Genomic DNA, 19,900 nt, shown 5'->3' on the forward strand with positions numbered 1-19,900 from the left:
TGGAACACCTGCTGCAGCTGTCCTGGGAACCATCATGAAGAATTTTGAAGCTTTGGGAGCTAGGGCAGACTAAATTAAGTAACAAACAACTCTGAAGACCTCATCAGTTTACCTTAAGAAAGGATTATTCTGTGTCCACACAAAGTCAGTAGCAGACATGAATGACTTTCCAGAGCACATTCTCACATGGCGATTAGGTGATCCAGGTTGCTTCCATCTCGTAGCTTTATCATTTTTAACAAGGCTTCCTCCATGATCACATTGGCAGGGAAAGAATTGGCAGCAGGGTCTCAGGTTGACTCCCTATGTCTAAGCCCTGAACTGACTTTTGCCTACAGTCCCCTGGCCAGGACTAACTACAGAGCCTGCTCAGTTGCAAGGGGCTGAGAAGTGCAATCTTCCTTGTGACCAGAAGAGAAAAATACAGACATTGTAAGCACTTGTAATTTCTACCTCCTTCCACAATGATTATTGAACCTTCTGAAATTGCAGATGGCCCTTGAACAGTTCAAGGGTTAGGAACACCAGCACTCTATGCAGTTGAAAATCCACGTATAACTTTTGACTCCCCCCAAATTTAACTACTAGTAGCTTACTGGAAGCCATATCTATCACATAAACAGTCGATTAACACATATTTTGTGTATTGTATGTATTATATACTGTATTTTTATCAAGAACTAAGCTAGAGAAAAGAAAATGTTATTAAGAAAATCAAAAAGGATTTCTCTCATAATTCATTCTGGGGTGGTTCAAGGGATCAATTGTACATGTAATGCATATTTTTCTTAAGAAATGGGAGATCTTAGCTTTTATCAGATTCATCAGACAGTGATCTTTTAAAAATTCTAATGAACTTTTTCTTCCAATAAAAGGTATAGATTCATAAAGAAAGCTGTGAATATAGGAATTGCTTACAGAAGTTGAATTTAAGGACAGATTCCCAGAATTTGTAAGACCAATTCATGTACTTGCCTCATTATCCATAATTACATTGCCTCACACTGCCTCAATGATTTTACTTATCCATTGTATCACAACTGTCCTAGGTAATTTTCTAAAATGAAAAAAAAAAAGCTGAGGCAAGAGAATCACTTGAGCCCAAGAGTTTGAGGTTGTTGTGAGCTATGATGCCACGACACTCTACCAAGTGTGACAAACTGAAACTCTGTTTCAGAAAAAAAAAAAAAGAAAGAAATGGGAAATTTATCTTATACAAAAAGAGTGGTGGTGGTAATTACAGACTTGCTTAATTTAACATACAGGAAAGTCTTTGAGTGTCTAAATTCTTTCTTTGCTTTCTTCCTGCCACCCTTAGCATTTTGATAGCTTAGTTGCAAGTTGGTTACAGTTGCTCCAGCCGTGGCATATTCATGCATCACCAGGAAAAAGGGAGTCACCTTATCTTGTGCTCTTTTTTTTGAGAACAAAGAAAAGCTTCCTAGGAATTCCTCAGAAGATTCTCTTCTCTTATATGGCTCATTAGAATTATATCACATATCCTTTGTAAAGCTGTTACTTGACAAGTATAGTGAGATCACAGTGACTTACATGGTAAATATTCAACCACTGGAGAAAGAGAGAAGCCTTACCTCCCCCTAAGGATATGGCAATTTGAAGAGCAAAAGCATATCAGGATTCTGTTACCAGGTAAGATGTTGGGCAATGACTACTGGGCTGAGCAGCCAACAGGGTATTCCACAAGGGTACATTATATCATTAGATCCTCAAGGCAACAGAAGTAAAGTTGCCCAGGTCCATCAGTTATAAGTGGTGGAGTTGGGATTCAAACAAAGTATTTGACTGACTTTGATGCCCAAATTCCTTGCTGCACAACATTTGGAGATTATTGTCAAAGAAGACTGCCCATTACTGAAATATGCTTTTTCAAATTCATAGATTTATCTGTTTTGGGTTTTCCTTAATTCTCTATGTCAGATTGTTCTCCAAAAATCCTTAAAGAAGTGTTTTGTAGAACATAACTAAGAGACTTTGAAGTAATTGTGTTTGAGATGATGTAATAATTCCTCTCATCAACTTTATCTTTTCCTTCCCCTTATTGGACTGGCTGCTATATGTATCTGTTGATGTACTTGAAATATCATGGCAAAAACAACGAGAGGAAGTTATTTTGTGGGATTTACTGTAAATCATATTGCTTTAATAATGCTTTAAAAACTCATAATAAAAACAACTCATAATAATTCTTCTGGTTTTTAAGATTTTCTTAAATTCAGTTAAGAATAAAATAAAATTTAAAAGGATAAGAATTTCCTTAGACACCTAAGAATCAGATTTAAAAAACTAAAAAGGATCGGGAGGCTGAGGCAAGAGAATCGCTTAAGCCCAGCAGTTGGAGGTTGCTGTGAGCTGTGTGAGCCCACGGCATTCTACCGAGGGCCATAAAGTGAGACTCTGTCTCTACAAAAACAAAACAAAACAAAACTAAACTAAACTAAAAAGGAATTCAGAGATCATACAATTTCTCTCCTCAAGATCAATTTTACAAATGAGAAAACTTGCCCGATGAATGTTGAGAATCTAAGTTCATAAGGATACTGGGATTAAAGGATTCAGAATACCAAATAATTTTCTTTACTTTTTTTTTTTTTTTGAGACAGAGTCTCACTATGTTGTCCTCAGAGAGTGCTGTGGCATCACAGCTCACAGAAATCTCAAACTCTTGGGCTTAAGCAATTCTCTTACCTCAGCCTCCCAAGTAGGTGGGACTATAGGCGCCCACCACAACACCTGGCTAATCAAATAATTTTCTATTTAATATATTCTACATCCCAGATACCAGAGTCTTACAGTAATAACATCAACATCAATCCCAATAATATGACTACTTTAAACAGTTCAATTTTTCTTAGACGAGATGCATATTCAGGGATATATTCCACGAGAGATAATCAAATTTCTCTGTTTTAAAGAGCTTTGGAATTTTTCCCTTCTGTGTGATTGTATGGATACATATTTAGAATCATTAGTTTTAAAATTTTCATAAGATTTTTAGGGATTACTTTTGCTTTTTCAAAATTTCCTTTTGTCAGGGTTCCTTCTAAAAATGACTGGTTCCATATCTGGATTCAAAGATGTTCACAGTAATTCTATGGCAATTTCTCACAGCAAATAGCAAGGAAGCCATTAAACTGCAGAAAGCCTGCACAAGAAACCTCCTCTGTATAGGAGGCTCATCTGATGATTTGCTGTTAAATGATATCCAAGATAAAAATACATCTGCCACCCTAAACCAGGTAATATCTCTGCAATCTTAGGGGGGAAAAACATGATGGAAATCAAAACAACAAATTCCTTTTAAAGGGACTCAACCTTTAAAACTAGACAATGAGAATATGGCTAGACAACTAGACAATGAGAATATGGCTGCAGAAACAGGGCATTCACAAAGGGGACATCAATGGGGTGAATACTGAAGAAATGTGGTCCAAATACTGAACTAAGCTGGTCTCCAAGCTGCAGCTGTCTGCCCAGCTAGAACTGAAAGTGCCTCTGCAGAACTGGATTTCTCCTTTTAATTTACATTCACTTCTACATTTGTTTGTTTTACATTCTTCAGTCTGAAGGACTTTCTTTTTTTTTTTTTTTGTTGAGGCAGAGTTCTACCCTATGCCCTGAGCAGAGGGCATTGGCGTCGGAGCTCACTGCAACCTCGCACTCCAGCTGTGGGCACCCTGCTGCCTCAGCCTCCGGGGCCGCTGGGATTACAGGCACTCGCCACTGCACCTGGCTGGGTTTTTCCATTTTTTTCACGAGTTGGGGTCTCACTCTCGCTCAGACAAGCCTCAAACTCCTGAGCTCAAGCAATCCTCCCGCCTCAGCCTCCCACAGGGCTGGGATTACAGGCGTGAGCCACTGCACAGTTCTCATAACTGGTGTGTTAGTGATCAATTCTCTCAGCTTTTGTGTGCTTGGAAAAAAATCTTAATTTTATCTATGCTTTTGGAAGATATTTTCACTGAGCATAGAATTCTAGGTTTGTTTGTGTGTTTAAGAATTCTATTTTAGATAGTTCTTTCTTGTAGTACTTAAAATATGTTGCTCCATTTTCTTCTGATTTGAATTACTTCTGCTGAGATGTCTGCTCTTATCTTCGTTCCTCTGTATATGTCCTTCCTCTCACATCTCACCTCCATCTTTGCTATTGTTAAGATGTTATTCTTTATCTTTTTTTTTTTTTTTTTATTAAATCATACCTGTGTACATTAATGCGATCATGGGGCACCATACTCTGGTTTTATAGACTGTTTGACACATTATCATCATAGTGGTTAACATAGCCTTCCTGGCATTTTCTTAGTTATTGTGTTAAGACAATTAGAGATTTTACTCTTTTTTTCCTGGTTAGGTTAGCCAAAGGTTTATCTATTTTATTGACCTTTTCAAAAAAACCAACATTTTGAATTATTAATCTGTTGTATAATTCTTTTGTTTTCGATTTCACTTAATTCTGCTCTAATTTTGGTTATTTCTTTTTCTTCTACTGTGTTTGGGGTTGGAATGTTCTTCCTTTTCCAGTTGTTGAGATGTCCCATTAAGTTAACTTCCTCTCTTTCCGTTCTCTTGAGGAAGGCTTGCAGTGCTATAAATTTCCCTCTTAGGACTGCCTTTGTGGTATCCCAGAGGTTTTGATAATTTGTATTTTCATTGTCGTTTTGTTCCAAAAATTTGGCAATTTCCTTCTTAATCTCATGCATGGCCCAGCTATCATTCAGCATAAGGTTATTTAACTTCCATGTTTTTGTATGATTATGAAGATTCATGTTGTTACTGAGTTCAACTTTTAATCCATGGGTGTCCAAGAAGATGCAAGCAATAATTTCTATTCCTTTAAATTTACTGAGGTTAGACTTGTGACCTAAGATGTGATCGATTTTGGAGTATGTTCCGTGGGCTGATGAGAAGTATGTGTATTCAGTTTTGTTGGGATGAAATGTTCTGTAGATGTCTGCTAAATCCAAATTTTGGATGGTTAGGTTTAAATCTAAAATTTCTTTGCTCAGCTTCTTATTGGAGGATCTATCCAACACTGCCAAAGGAGTGTTGGAATCTCCAACTATTATAGAGCTGGAGGAAATCAAGTTGTTCATGTCTGTTAGAGTTTGTCTTATAAATTGAGGCACATTCTGGTTGGGTGCATAAATATTAATAATTGAAATCTCATTATATTGAGTATTACCCTTAAAAAATATGAAGTGACCATTCTTATCCTTCCTTACTTTGGTTGGTTTAAAGCCTATTGTGTCTGCAAATAGAATTGCAACACCTGCTTTTTTCTGATTACCATTTGCCTGAAATATGGATGACCATCCTTTCACCATGAGTCTATATTTATCTTTTAAGGTAAGATGTGATCCTTGTATGCAGCAAATATCTGGCCTGAGTTTTTGTATTCAGTCAGCCAACCTGTGCCTCTTTAGAGGACAGTTTAAGCCGTTCACATTAATGGAGAATATTGATAAATCTGATAAAATTTTGGGTATCAAATTTTTCAAAAGTCCAGTGGACATTTTTAATCCTTTCGCTACTGTGGAAGTTGGAGTTTGATCAAAAGTTTCTGAGTGAGTTTTGTGGTAGAGGATTGGGCTGGTCATTATGGAGGATAGGTCTGAGAATATCCTAAAGAGCTGGTTTGGTTATGGCAAATTTCTTCAACATATGAATGTCATTAAAGTATTTAATTTTTCCATCATAAATGAAACTCAGTTTAGCTGGATACAGGATCCAGGGTTGAAAGTTATTTTGTTTTAAGAGATTAAAAGTTGATGACCACCCTCTTCTGGCTTGAAAAGTTTCAGCAGAGAGATCTGCAGTCATTCTAATATTTTTCCCTTTGTAGGTAATGGATTTCTTACGTCTGGCTGCTTTCAGAATTTTCTCCTTCATATTAACTTTAGTGAAGTTAATTATGATATGCTTATTTGGGTAGAGTCATGCTGGGATTCTGAAACTGTCTGCTATGTGAATTTCAGAATCCTTTTCATAATTTCATGGAGAAGGGTCTCTGTGCCTTGTGAAGCCACTTCATCGCTTCAGGGATTCCAATGAGGCAGATATTATCCTTCTTTGAATTATCCCAGAGCTCTCTGAGAGAATGATCCATTTCTGCTCTCCATTTCTCTTCCTCTTTCAGAGTTCGTTCAAAAACTTTGTCTTCAATATCAGAAATCCTTTTTTCTGCTTGCTTCACTCTGTTACTGAGGGATTCTATTGTATTTTTTCAGATCTTTGAGGGCTACAAATTCTTGCTTCAGTGCTTCAAAATATTTGGTGGTTTTGTCTTTAAACTTGTTAAATTCTTGAGACAACTTTTGAATTGCTCCTCGAATTTCTAATTCCAAATTTTCCTCCATTCTATTAATTTTTTTTGCAATCCAAATTCTGTATTTGATTTCTGACATCTTGGCCAGCTGTTTATGAATGAGATCTTCAGTTACATCTGCCATATCTTTCCTTGGGGGGGTTGATCTATTCTGGTTATTCATGTTAACAGAGGTTTCCTGCTGATTTCACCCCATGATTATTTTACACCATTTGACTTTTCCTTTGGAGCTTTGTCGAGGACCCATACAGTGCTACGGCCTGAGAAACTGGGAACCTGTTTGGTGTGGTGGGGCTAAGTGGCTCTGTCTTGTTTTCAGCTGGTCTCTGTCCGACCCTAGTGAAACAGTTACTCTGGGTTGAAGTCTCAGCTGTGAAGAAATACCAGCAATTAAGTCACCCCGCCCCCTCACAGGTAAGAATTGGAAAAGGAAAATCAAATCTTCCTACAACTACACACCCAGGGCACCACTTGGATAGTCTTCGGGTGATTGGCTCAGTTCAAAAGGTCCAAATCAATTGTCTCAGTCAGCATCTATCTCAGGTGGGAGAGTTTAAAAGGTCGCTGGCAAGTAGATCACAGGGGTCTGCTGACAACTCAAGTATGACTTACTCAGGTGCTCTGTGGAGTCAGGAGGACCCACCCAGCAAATAGATTAGTCTGGGAAGGTTTATGCCTCCTTCCCCACCTTGTACCTCTGTCATACTCAGTCACTGATAACCCCGCAGGGCTGTGACCCAGTTGCCTCCAATGAGCAGATACTCGAGGGTTTGCACCTTCCTGAATGACAAGGAAATCTATATCTGCTCAGCCAGGCTGCTGCCCTCTGCCTCTATCCAGCAGAGGGAGGTGAGTCCTGACAACCTCGGGCGCTTGATGGAGGCTGGGCGGTGTTCACTCAGTTACAGCCCCGCCCCTGATTGATGTTACTGACAGAACAGAACAACTTTGTGGGAATTTATTTCTGTCCCTGCTAAATTCCCCTGCAGAAGAAAAGCTGTTTTGAGTTCCCAGAACCTGTGCCTCAGGCCCTGTCTTTGTGCCTGCAGATTTGTATTTGCAGCACAGTTAGCTGTCAGTTCTTGCCTCCTGCCTTCCTTTGTCTATAGGCTGACGATCCCCTGAGGGCTGGGTGCATCTTAGGCTCAGTAAAGCGGTCCTCTGGGTCAGCCCCACCCTGGAAATCTTCCGGCTCTGCATGTGTGTTTTCTAGCCCCCATGCTCCACCCAGGCTGGTACCACCTGAGGCAAACCCTTTACTCACGGGACCTGCATTTCCATCCCAGATTTGTTCCGTGGTGGTTGCCACCTGAGAAGATGCCCGGCCTCCTCCGGTTGCCCAGAGAGACAGGGGGTGTGACTTCAGAATATCCAGGGGTGAGCCCTATTGTTGCCAAAAATGGCTATTGCTCTGCGCCTTGGGGCACCGCCACTCTGGCATGATTCCCTCTCAGCCAACTGTCCTCTCCTCACTCCTGTACTGCAGAATCAGCACTGACCAGCTGTAGTCCAGGCCCTGTCCATACCCCTCAAGAAATCATCCAAGAATCTGGTCTCCTGGAGGACAGGCCTCTAGACCTCAGAGTGAGAGTGGAGGGGAGTGTTGGGAGCTCAGAATTGCACATAGAGAATATATACAGTTTTATGCCTGGCAGGGGAACGCCATGGCACCCTAGTAGGGGATGTAGGTCCAATTTTTAGAGGGTCTCTCCTATGGAGTGTAGTGGGAGGAACTTTGAACTCTGCTTGTTTGTTTCTGGGGCACTCTGAGCTGTTCTCATGGGGGAGGGGACTCTCGTCCTCTTGGTGATGGATTTTGTACCTTTTGTTTGTATCCTTGGGGTTGCAGCTCGCCTCAGCAGGGTTGATGTGTGTCTTCAACCTTCTCTCTTGGTGCAGCTCTAATCCACCAGGTTACTTGCTAAATTTATGTCCTTTAATTCTCCTTGTGGATGGGAGCCTCTGTGGAAAGCTGGCTTCAGTCAGCCATCTTGTCTCCACCCCTTTATCTTTATCTTTATCATTGTCTTCAAACAGCATGATTATGATGTGCCTTGATTTAGTTTTCCTTATCTTTCTTTTGCTTAGAGGTCATTAAACTGCTTAAATCTGGATTTATAATTTTCATCAAATTTAGAAAAAGAATTGACTATTCGTTATTTTATAAGATGCTTTCTTTTCTATTGACTCTTCTTTTTTCTCTCCTTTGGAACTTCCAACTTGTGCATATACATGTAGCAGGCTTCTTGAAATTGACCCACAGTTTTCTACTATGCTTTATTTTTTAAAGTAACTTTATCGTTTGCATTTCATTTTATATAGTTTCTGTTGCTATGTCTTCAAGTTCACTAAGTTTTTCCTTTGAAGCATCTAATATGTTGCGGTTCCCATTCAGTTTATTTTTCATCTTGGGCATTTTATTTCTTACTTCTAGAAATTCAATTTCCCTTATATTATCCATGACTTTATCAGTTCAATCTTTTTACTGCCTCTTGAATAGATGTACTATAATTTTAATAACTATTTTATGTTCTTGTCTAGTAATTTTGTCATCTGTGTTATGTATGAGTCAGTTTGTATCTATCTATTCTCTTTTCAATATTAGTCATATCTTCCTGCTTCCTGGCAAATCTACGTAATTTTGATTGGATGCCAGATTTGGGAAATTTTACTTTTTTGGTTGCTAGATATTTTTCATTCCTATAAATATCCTAGTTTTGTCCTAGGACTCAGTTACTTGAAAATACTGATCCTTTAATTTTTTTTAAAGCTTTGTTAGTGGGACCAAAGTAGTTTTTCAACTAGAGCTTATTTTTCCTCTCATTATCAGAACAATGTCTTTACCTGTCTTCTTCCTGGTGCCCCTTGTTTTATGAGGTTTTCCTATTCCCAGTGGTGGGAATGCAAACTTTCCCCAACTAAGTTTAGGCTTAAGTGACTGATCTACCTGATTCTTTGGATGGTACCTTCCCAGGCCAACAGCAGTTTCTTCACATCACATACTGATCAGTATTCAGTTGAAGACTGTGCAGAACTCAGGTCTCTCTCTTTCCCTTTCCCTACCTCTTTTCTTTACATTACTCTTTGTTGTAAACTCTTGTCACTTTGGCCTCCCCGCACTTCCAATTCAGTCTTCTCAACTGAGGGAGTCTGTGGGCTCTGCCTTGGTTCCCTTCCTGTGCTGTGGCCTGGGAACTTTCCCCATTTTGTCTTTATTACTGTATGACTAGATTTCCCCAGGTCTGAAGACATTTGAAAATAAGAAGTGTGAACTAAGTAATTTCTTTTGTACTGCATGATTCAACCATTTCATGATTCTATAAAACTCAAAAAAGCCAAAATTTTAATTCATTTTCAGAAGATGGAGAGAGGTTATAGGAATAGTATCAGATTTAGGTTATAGGAAAGTACCAGAGGCAGCCACAAAATTAAATTGCATGAAGAAGGAATGATGATGAGTCAATATGCAGGCATATATTCAGGAATTAGGAACCCCAGGAACAGCAGAAATGGCAGGGGTTCAGAAAAAGCAAAAAGAAGGTAGGACATAGGGTTGAAACAGGAGGATGAGTTGAAAGTCTGCAGATTAAATACTTGATAGTTCACTTGGATCAGCAATCCCAAAAGTGCTAGCCAGGGAAAAGTAAAATTACGTAGGACGTCAGATAGCTAGAAATTTCTTTATTATGAGTTCTAGCAGAATTATGAAATACTCGCACTTGGCATTTATACAGTTATTTAATATTTAATAATAAAAACAATGATAATGATAATAATAATAAATCCCCTCAGTTGGTGCCTGTAGCTCAGCAGCTAGGGCTCCAGCCACATACACTGAAGCTGGCAGTTTCAACTCCAGCCCAGGCCTGCCAAACAACAATGACAACTACAACCAAAAAATAGCTGGGCGCTGTGGCAGGCACCTGCAGTCCTAGCTACTTGAGAGGCTGAGGCAGCAGAATCACTTAAGTCCAAGAGTTTGCGGTTGCTGTGAGCTGTGACACCATGGCACTCTACCAAAAACGACATAGTGAGACTCTGTCTCAAAAAGAAATAATAATAATAATAAATTCCCTTTTGCAGAAACCCACAGAAATAGATGTTTATGGGAGAAAAACAACAAATAAAATGTTCATGAAGATCTAGATCGCATGTTTTAAAGACTACAAAATACCGTATTTAGTTAAAAAGATATTCTTACTTAGAGATCATGGTCAGTTCCAGTGGAATGTTGTTAAAAATCTATTTTGAACCTCATATAACAGGCTAAAGAGATTGATGTGAAGTCTTTTGCTAAAAGTCACAAAACTAGTGTTCAATATTGTATTAGAATTCAGACCACTGGACTCTTGAGTTGTTACTCAAGCCTCTCTCAATGACACAAAGTTGCCAGTAGAGTAAGCTTTGATTCAGTCACATTTTTCACCAGAATCTTCTTTTTTCGTGTCATGTTTTTGAACACATTACTAGAGACAGACATTGTCTGTGATGACAGGATTGTCTGAAATCTACTTGTTGATTTTTTGACTAAATCTATAATTTTTGGGTCATTATTAGGGTTATTTAACAAATGGAAGTAACTAATCATAATAGAATATGAGGGCCTACTGGTGAATATGACTTCTTCACATTCTTCTTTTTTTTTTTTTTTTCCGTGACAGAATCTCACTATGTTGTCCTTGGTGGAGTGCCATGGCGTCACAGCTCACAGCAACCTCAAACTCTTGGGCTTAAGCGATTCTCTTGTCTCTGCCTCCCAAGTAACTGGGACTACAGGCTCCCGCCGAACACCTGGCTATTTTTTGTTGCAGTTGTCATTGTTATTGTAGCTGGCCTGGGCTGGATTCGAATCCTCCAACTTCAGTGTATATGGCTGGCGCTGTAACCACTGTGCTAAGGGCACTGAGCCGACTCTTTACATTCTTTAAAAGGGTTTTTATGAATGAAAAATGTAAGCAAGCCACAAGGTAGGAAAATATGCTTTGAACTTAAACCCAGGGCCCAACAAGCCAACGTAAACTAAGGGCTGTGATACAAAGTCATGATTCCAATTGTTTTCTTTAAGAATACTAAATGATTTCTAAGACTCGGATACTATCTTTGCCACTCAAGGAAACCTTTACATGCCAATTTGTAGAAAACAGTGTCTTCAAATGTGGACTGCCAGTGGGGTTTTCTTTTTTAAGATCTATTTCTATACTCAGAATTTGCATCCTATTTCTAATATAATTCACATTTGGCTACAATAAGCAAGTGCATTATAACCATGCCACTGATATAATTATCAATAAAGTGGTTCACAATGGTGTCATTTAAATGGCCATAATAGCATTTCTAGGTTAACACTGCTATTATGTTAAATGAGGAAATCTTTTGCTTCTGTGTTATTGTTCCACACCTGGGTCTGTGGGCTCCAAAAGGCAAGATGGATTATCTTTTCATTCAGAACAGTAAATGTCTCCTTGGTTGTAGAGATAATGGCTCTAGTAAAGAATGCAAACTATATTCTGGAGAAACCAGCAATTCATAGGCTCTTAAGCCTTCCAGAGCCAACCAATTTCAGTTGCTTCAGGCTGAATAATTTTATTGAACTGAAATACATTTGAATTCCTTCTAAATCTCTAAATTTGGGAGGAAAATCTATTATTACTTTGCTATTAGAGCAGGAAGGCAGAATATGAAATCATTACAACAACATCTAAGAAGATTAGAATAGTATGAAGGTGACTATATTTGCTGTGTTCCCTCTGAAAGGTGTAAAGCTGAGAGATGATTGCTGGTGAGTCACTGTTCTATTTCATCTAGAGACCTGAGTGCTCTCACTGCTCTATTCCCTTAGGGAATATTAAAAGAATATTGCCTGCTCTCTGAGCTAATGATTTGTTTGGAGGATGGAAATCTCAGAGGTGAAGATAACTGCACAGCTTTTAAAATGTATCTTTCAGATCTTTGATCTGCCTTTTTCTCTGAATACATGGGACCTCTCAAAAGCAAGATTAAAGATACCTCTTCATAGAAGAAAGGCAGAAGTTGAAAACTTAAAAGCTGCTCAGACTTCCAAATAATATTTTTGTATTTTTCATTTTGTCAACATCATGTTTGGTGAGTGTCATCCTTCATTCATGTGATAATTGGATGGTAATCGAAGTGCAGAGTGAATCATACATTTTCCAAGAAGATGGGGAAACACTGAATTTTGTTTTTAAAAAGTGGTTAGTGTAAACTAGTTTATGATTAGGGCGTATGTACTCATTCTGAAGTCTACTTAATTCAATACATACTTACTTGGAACTGAACAGATGTCAAACCAAACGTTGTGTTTTCTTTTGTAGAGAATACTATAAATCAGGATCTGTTTTTAAGAAATTCGTACTCTCAGTTGGGCAGTTAAGGCGATTATAGAAATGGCCACGGTAGCATGTAGAATATGCCAATGACAAGTACTTGGAGGGAATGAATAACATTCAACATAGAAACAGAGAGAAAAGACCAGGTTTAAGTGGGGGGCGGGGGAGCAGGCAAGGTTTCAGCATGTGAGAAGGACCTAGCAAGCTGAGCAAGATTTCCCTGGATGGGACTGGAGCTAGAATAAAGTGAAAATAAGGTGTGTTGCATGTGTGGGTCTAGGGGAAGGTGGAAGAAGGAAGTGGCCAAAAAGTTAAGAAGTTTATATTTAACTAGTAGGCAGTGGGGTGTCAATGAAAAATTTTAATCAGAGCGGAGATGGAAGAAGAGTTGTAGTTTAAGGGTGGCGCCTGTGGCTCAAGGGAGTAGGGCACCAGCCCCATATGCTGGAGGTGACGGGTTCAAACCCAGCCCCAGCCAAAAACTGCAAAAAAAAAAAAAAAAAAAAAAGAAAGAAAGAAAAAAAGAAATATTTCTAAGCATTTTAAAGCAGATTTCAGAGTATTTTGAACTAAAATATGTCCATGCAGGCAGGCGTGTTTGATAATGTCCTGAAAGTTTTATTTACAAAGTGACTACCCCTAAAAATGTTAAACATGTTAGTTTTATGAAAATTCTCATGTCATTGCTCATTCATGCATAGATTTCTAATCTAGATCAAATAAATAAGAGTGTGTTTTGATAACCTTATGAAGAATTCCATCTTCCCTCCTCCACCATACAAATAGGTGAGATTTTGATGCCTGAATAATACTTTGAAATGCATTTTTTGTTCTGCACCTATGTCCGTTGGAATAAAACACCCTTACAAAAAAAAAAAAACAAAACAGAAAAATAAAATAGAAAAATAAATAGCTTTATAGAATGAAGGAAAGCAAAAGAGATTTTTAAAAGCCCAAACCAGGACTGCCTCAAATAGATATGGATCTGATCAGAAGATAGCTTCTTCAAGAATATTTTGTTTTCATAATTACCATTGTGATGGTTAGAGTTTATCTGAGACAAATCTGAAAATGTGAGCGCTCAATTTATCCTCTACCAAACCTTTATCTAACATGAATCATATTTCCTCTGCTTTAGCTTCTGCCATTCTGGCCAGAAAACATAAGAGCCTAACGTATACATAACTCAAAACTACAGCACTCCTAAATGTATGATGCCAAGAGTATATCCTGAAGTAAGCGTAATACCTGTTTTGGAAGATTTCATCATTTTTCCTCTTATTGTGAATCTATTTGGAACTCTGAACCAGGGTATAGAGAATGGTAAATGGCATTCTATCGACTGAAAAGAGTCAATAAAATTCCTCTGTATCCACCTTACTATGATTTACTCTTTAGTCTATGGAGAAAATAAATAACAAAAACAGATTATTGTTTCATCTAAATGACCTAAAAATTGGGGGGAAAAATTCTAAATCAAATAGGAGACATTTCTTCAGATTACAAAAGGTTCGCCTTTTGTCATGCCAACATATCAAAAATACTGAAAATATTTTACTTGAAAAAGTTTGATTTGCATTAAATAATAAGACAAACCCAGAGGTCTGCTATAGACAGTACTGTACATTTGTTTTGTTTTGTTTTAATGTCTCATTCTAACGTTCTTACCTGGGGACAAAAGCCTAGCCAAGTTCACACACACAATTTACATCCCGTCTAGTTTTTCGTTTTTAATAACTATTTTCACTCTACTTCTTCACAACAAAAAGCATGTAGGAAAAAAGTAGAATTAAGAAAAATTACTATCAAATATTTTTAAAATTAATATTCAAATCCGAATTGTTCCAAAAGTATAGGAAAATTAACTACCAGCAGAAAAGTCACTGCATAAAACATCCATCAAAACTTTACTGTTTTTGTCAGTAAAGTATGACACTGAGCACTTTAAAAAAGCATAAACTTATTTCACATTCCTTATAACTGATCAGTACTTATTGTTGGCTATTTAGGACAACTGGAAGAAAAAAAAAAGCTGGTGTAGGAATGCTGGTTTATCAAGTACCACAAATCATTACCACTATTTTCTGCATCTCTTAAAATATCAAAGGTATAAAATAGCACAAAAGTATATGCAACCTTCATGTAGTAATGAACCAATAAAATTATCAATGAAATTAAAAGACGGCAAACCTTTTCAATGAAAATGACTTACCCATTAAGAATTACACAAAAACTAAAGTGTTTTCAAAGACCAATGCCTTACCCATAACAGGCGGAGGTTCGACGTCACTTCTGTTCTCCTTCCATGACAGCAGGTAGTCAAGGTTGGTAATATCTTCAGATTCTATACAATTGTTCATTGCCAGCATCATCTGATGGGCTTTTGCTATTCCGTAATGAACTTTTGTTTCATCCATCAGAGGCTTGTTCATTATTGCTACTGTTGTGTCAAAAGCTTGCTTAAAGTATTCTGATGCTTTGTTGTAGAGCCCCTAGAAAGGTAAGAAAAATTAACAAAAATCCTTTTTCTTAATTTTTTATTTTACCACTTCCCATGTTTGCACACCTCACTATGGCACATCCCACAGTGACCTTTAAGCAGTCATAGCGGTTCATCTTGAAGAAGAAAGGGATGGCAAACGAGCTCACTGTTGGAAGATTCTTATAAAGAGTTGTCATTACTCACTATTTATTGTCTTGAAATTAATTTAGTTGTGATTGTTCACTATTTATTGTCTTGAAATTAATTAATTGCCATTTAGTTGGAAATTGTACCTTTTTTTTTTTTTTTTGGCCGGGGCTGGGTTTGAACCCACCACCTCCGGCATATGGGACCGGCGCCCTACTCCTTGAGCCACAGGCGCCACCCTACCTTTTTGTTTTGTAATGTAAGTTACTGTGGATAAAAATGGTCTAATATTGGCAGTTTCATATGCTTGTACCTAATAAATACACAGTAGCAGAAAGAGAATGAGTAAATCAATTCTCACTGATTTAGACAGAATTTTATTACTTGTAGAGTTGAATTTACCTAATAAAATATGTTTAACTATTAATATCTTTTGTTTTTAGGCACAGCAAAGTGGTCATTGTCAGCCAAATCTTTTAATCAATAGCCAGTGAAAATAAATATATATGCTGATTCAGTTATTGCTCTTGTCTTCCCATACTATGCACCTACCATTCTTAAAAATATATATATATTTTTTAATATTATGAGTATATAATTGTTATATATACTGACAGGGTACATGAGATGTTTTCGTACAGGCATACAATTATTAATCAAATTAGGATAACTGGGGTATTCATTACCTCAAGCATTTATCATTTCTTTGTGTTAGGAACATTCTGATGGCACTCCTTTAGTTATTTGCATGTATACCCGAACTTATTGTTGGTCAGAGTCACTCTGTTGTGCCATCAGATATGGTTCATTCTATGCATCTGACTATATTTTGTACATGCCATTCTTCTCAACTAAGAATGCTGAGGTATTCAAAATTTCTAAAAAATATTATCTTGAGAACATTAGCACAAATCAAATGATCATTTAAATATCCATCTTTTCAATAAGTTCTTTTCAACATTTCAAGTTGCAAAAATTAAAATTTTTTTTCTTGTCATCGTCTCTCCTAAAAGCTATTGTCCATAGATAAATAGTGTTCACCTAGCTCTTCTGAAGCGTGGACCAAGGCTAAGTACTTCATATATATTATGTCATTCACTTTCACATATTTTCCTAAGGGGAAAATGTTATTCTTATTTTACAGATAACGAAATTGAGTCTCATAGAAGAGACCATCTTCTGCTATCCTGAAATCTTCTAAAAATCCTCACTAGAAATTCTTCCTTGTACGAGTGTATTATTTCTAGGATTGGCGTATATTAGTAAAGGATCCAGGGATCCTTTCCTGTATCCACAGACTTATGACCCTTTGGGCTCCACCATCACCACCCCCCTCCACTCACCTCCCTTCTCCCTACCTCCCAAACATACAAATAAAATCATGCATGCATGCTCTTTTGAAAAGAAACCATTGCAAGAAAGAATGTTTTACTACATGAGTTTTCAAGACACTTTCTCACAACATTTTATGAAGGAGCTGGACATGAAAACATCACAGGAACAGCTTTACAGCATACACCAGTACAAATCAAATGCATTCCCAACTCCATGAGCCTCTGTATACTCATGAAGTTCTGAGAGTAATCAAACTGAGCAAAGAAGTTGCTAGAAAGATGAGGAGGGGGAGAAATAGAGCTTGTGTTACATCCATGAGCAGCACTGTCATAGATCCACGAGGACATTTTAGGAGAACTGTTAATTCGAATGATTCATTCCAACTCAATTTATTAATTTAAACAGAGTCCCTGTATATTAGACCAATAATAATCTGTTTTTGTTGAGGTGAGCAATGATTTCTCTTATGTTGAAGCATAAAATGGACTTTATATGAGAAAAAGTTTAACTAGGAGAACATAAAACTGTATCAAAAATATTTGTATGCCAATGAAGTATACTGGGATTGACAAACAATACAAATACTGAGGATGATGAAAATAAAACTAGTTAAAATTACAGGTGGTCTGGGCAGACATCAAAGATCCCATAGGACAGATACTGCCAGTTCTCTAAGAAACAGACAAGTATAAATACTAATTATTGTTCCAGTTATACTTCTGAGATTTAGGCTATTTAATGTTTGAGGTGAGAGGAAAATTAGGGGCCATTAATAAGGGATGTATATATTTGAATTTCCCAAAGTTACTTTCTACTACTAAACTATTATGTTAAGAATAACTAATTTATTTATCAATTCATTCATTAGCCAGGTCAAATGCCAGGTTCCAGGAATGGAGTTTACAGGCAGGTTGGTGAGCTTGCCTTTAGTGGCAATAGTCATATGCCTAAAGCTTTGATTAGACCTTAAGTAACCAGTGCTTTTTTCACCCTAAAATAGAAGCACTATATTAATCATTAGGCAATTATTCTTCCCTCAGAGTGTGCTTAGTATTCTGTCCTTAGACACACACATGACTGCCATGAAGCTGGTATATTAGTTTAAAACACTACTAAGGAAATACACATTAATTCTCTTCAGATGCAAACATTCTTTTTTTTTTTTTAAATGAGATAGGAACCTGGCTTTGTTTATTTTTTCTAGATGGCTATATAGTTGCATTAAACATATTCATCGAGTAATCTCTCCTTTTTTGTTTTTCTTTCTTTGCAGTTTTTTTGGCTGGGGCCGGGTTTGAACCTGCCACCTCTGGTATATGGGGCTGGTGCCCTACTCCTTTGAGCTACAGGTGCCATCCGGATGCAAACATTTTTATACATACTGTTTTAGAATGAGATTTCACTAGTGTGTATTGTGTTGACAGATTTTTAATGTCTTAAACAATTTAATACCTAAATTTCTTTTTCAAAAGTTCAGTGTAACCTTCCACTGTTCATTTCTGTTGTCAGGTAATCCCTATTCTATTACAATATGACAAAATTCAGAAGATTCCAGTAATTAGTCCTGGCAATCTTCAAGAAGAGTTTGAGAAAGTACACTTCATAAACACTTCTGATGGGAAGAGGACCACTTAATTTAATGTTACAAATACTCTCGATAAGCAATAGATGGATAATTCTGGGGCAGAATCTTAATGACATCATAGATTTTGAAACAAATGTTGAATTATTACATTAAACAGAATTTTCACCATCATGCTGATTCTTGGTGTCTAAAATGTCACTCTATCCAATGGTCAAGCTTAAAATAAATGGACATTTTCTCAGTATGAAAAACAAGTCATTTCCTGCCCATTTTTTCCTACAATTTTAGTGTTGGAACCACAATTCTTTTAACTGTATGATTATCTCTGATCTTATTAAGGAATGAGTAGTCTTATAATGGGTTTATATGTGGTAATTTCCTCCAAAACATTCTTACTTGACCACTTTATGTTGATTACCTATTTCAACTAGCAGTCCATCAAAATATTCTATCCAGAGGGTAGAATGGGTGGCCCATCTTCTATGAATATATAGTAAAAGGTAAACTAAGAGAAAGGTCAATTAGGATAATTGTAGAAAATACACTCAATATTTTCCCAAGTGTTACAGTTTTACTTTTATAATATTCTTTGAAAATTATTGTTATGAATATAATGACATGACATGTGTACTATAAAGTCAGAATATATTAGATTTGCTTTTAGCCATTCAGGGCAACTTTTGAAATGTTAGAATACTGCACAAAAATGAAATTGAAAACATGGGATTTTCTAAGTGAAATACTACTACTCTAAGGTGGCATGAAATTGGTTGAGTAGCAGGAAGCCAAAAATGTGAAATTCTGAGCATTCCAGCCAAGGCAAGTGTCCTCAGGGAGAAAGTAGCTGACTGCTTTGAGGAACATCAGGAAATTCAGTTTGAGTCTGTTGGAGGAGATAAAAAGGAGAGTAGGAAGCAAGGAGGTCAGATTTCAGGACAGGGTGGGGGTGGGGGCTTTATGTTTACGGTCTCAGGAGAAGGGAAGTAATGGGAGTGTTTTAAGCAGGAAAGTAACATGATTTGAGTTACACTTTAAAAGGAATGCTTTGGTCTCTGTGTAGGGACTGGCTTGTGTAGGGTGAGTGCCTGAAGGGAAATAGGTTTGGGGCTTACCGCAGTAGTCCAGGTAAGGAAATAGGGTGTCCTAAACTGATGGAGTGGGAATGGCCAAAATGCACTTGACATGCATTTTCATGGCATAAAGTTCAGGGTTTGAGTCCGGACTGAATATACAGCATGGAGGAGAGAAGACTCAAAGGATATCCAGATTTTTGATTTCAGAAACTGGGTTGATGGCTAATGACTCCATTTATTAAGATGGGGAAGGCAGAAGAAGAGCAGGTCAAGGCAGGGTGAATGATGTTAAATTTGAGATATCTACTAGAAATCCAGGTGGAGATACTGAGTCAGTAGCTCCTTTACAAATCTGGAGTCTGGGGAGAGCAGGATTGGAGATGCAAATGTGGGAGTCCTTGGCTGATGGACGTATTTACAGCTGTGGGCCCGGATGGGGTCAGATATGGGAACTCAGATTGAGAAGAGAAAATTGCCTGGAAAGTGCTTGAATAATATTATGTCATGGTTGAGCCTTACGTTGGCAGAGGAATAGAATTTAGGACAAAAAATGGAAGTGGAGTTCAGTTTTTAGTAGGTTACAGTTGA

The 19,900-nt window shown here is 37.5% G+C and overlaps 1 protein-coding gene across 3 annotated transcripts in view; it reads right to left on the bottom strand.

The window, feature by feature from the left end:
- The window catches only part of TTC29 (tetratricopeptide repeat domain 29), a 248,458-nt gene that overhangs the window by 81,852 nt on the left and 146,706 nt on the right, over positions 1-19,900 (bottom strand). For all 3 annotated transcript variants that reach the window (XM_053595489.1, XM_053595498.1, XM_053595481.1), the window contains one exon: positions 14,954-15,182. In XM_053595489.1, coding sequence (XP_053451464.1) covers positions 14,954-15,182 — 229 coding nt within the window. The remainder of the gene's footprint in view (positions 1-14,953; positions 15,183-19,900) is intronic.

The sequence above is a fragment of the Nycticebus coucang genome, chromosome 1, assembly GCF_027406575.1.
Source record: "Nycticebus coucang isolate mNycCou1 chromosome 1, mNycCou1.pri, whole genome shotgun sequence".
NCBI lineage: Eukaryota > Metazoa > Chordata > Mammalia > Primates > Lorisidae > Nycticebus > Nycticebus coucang.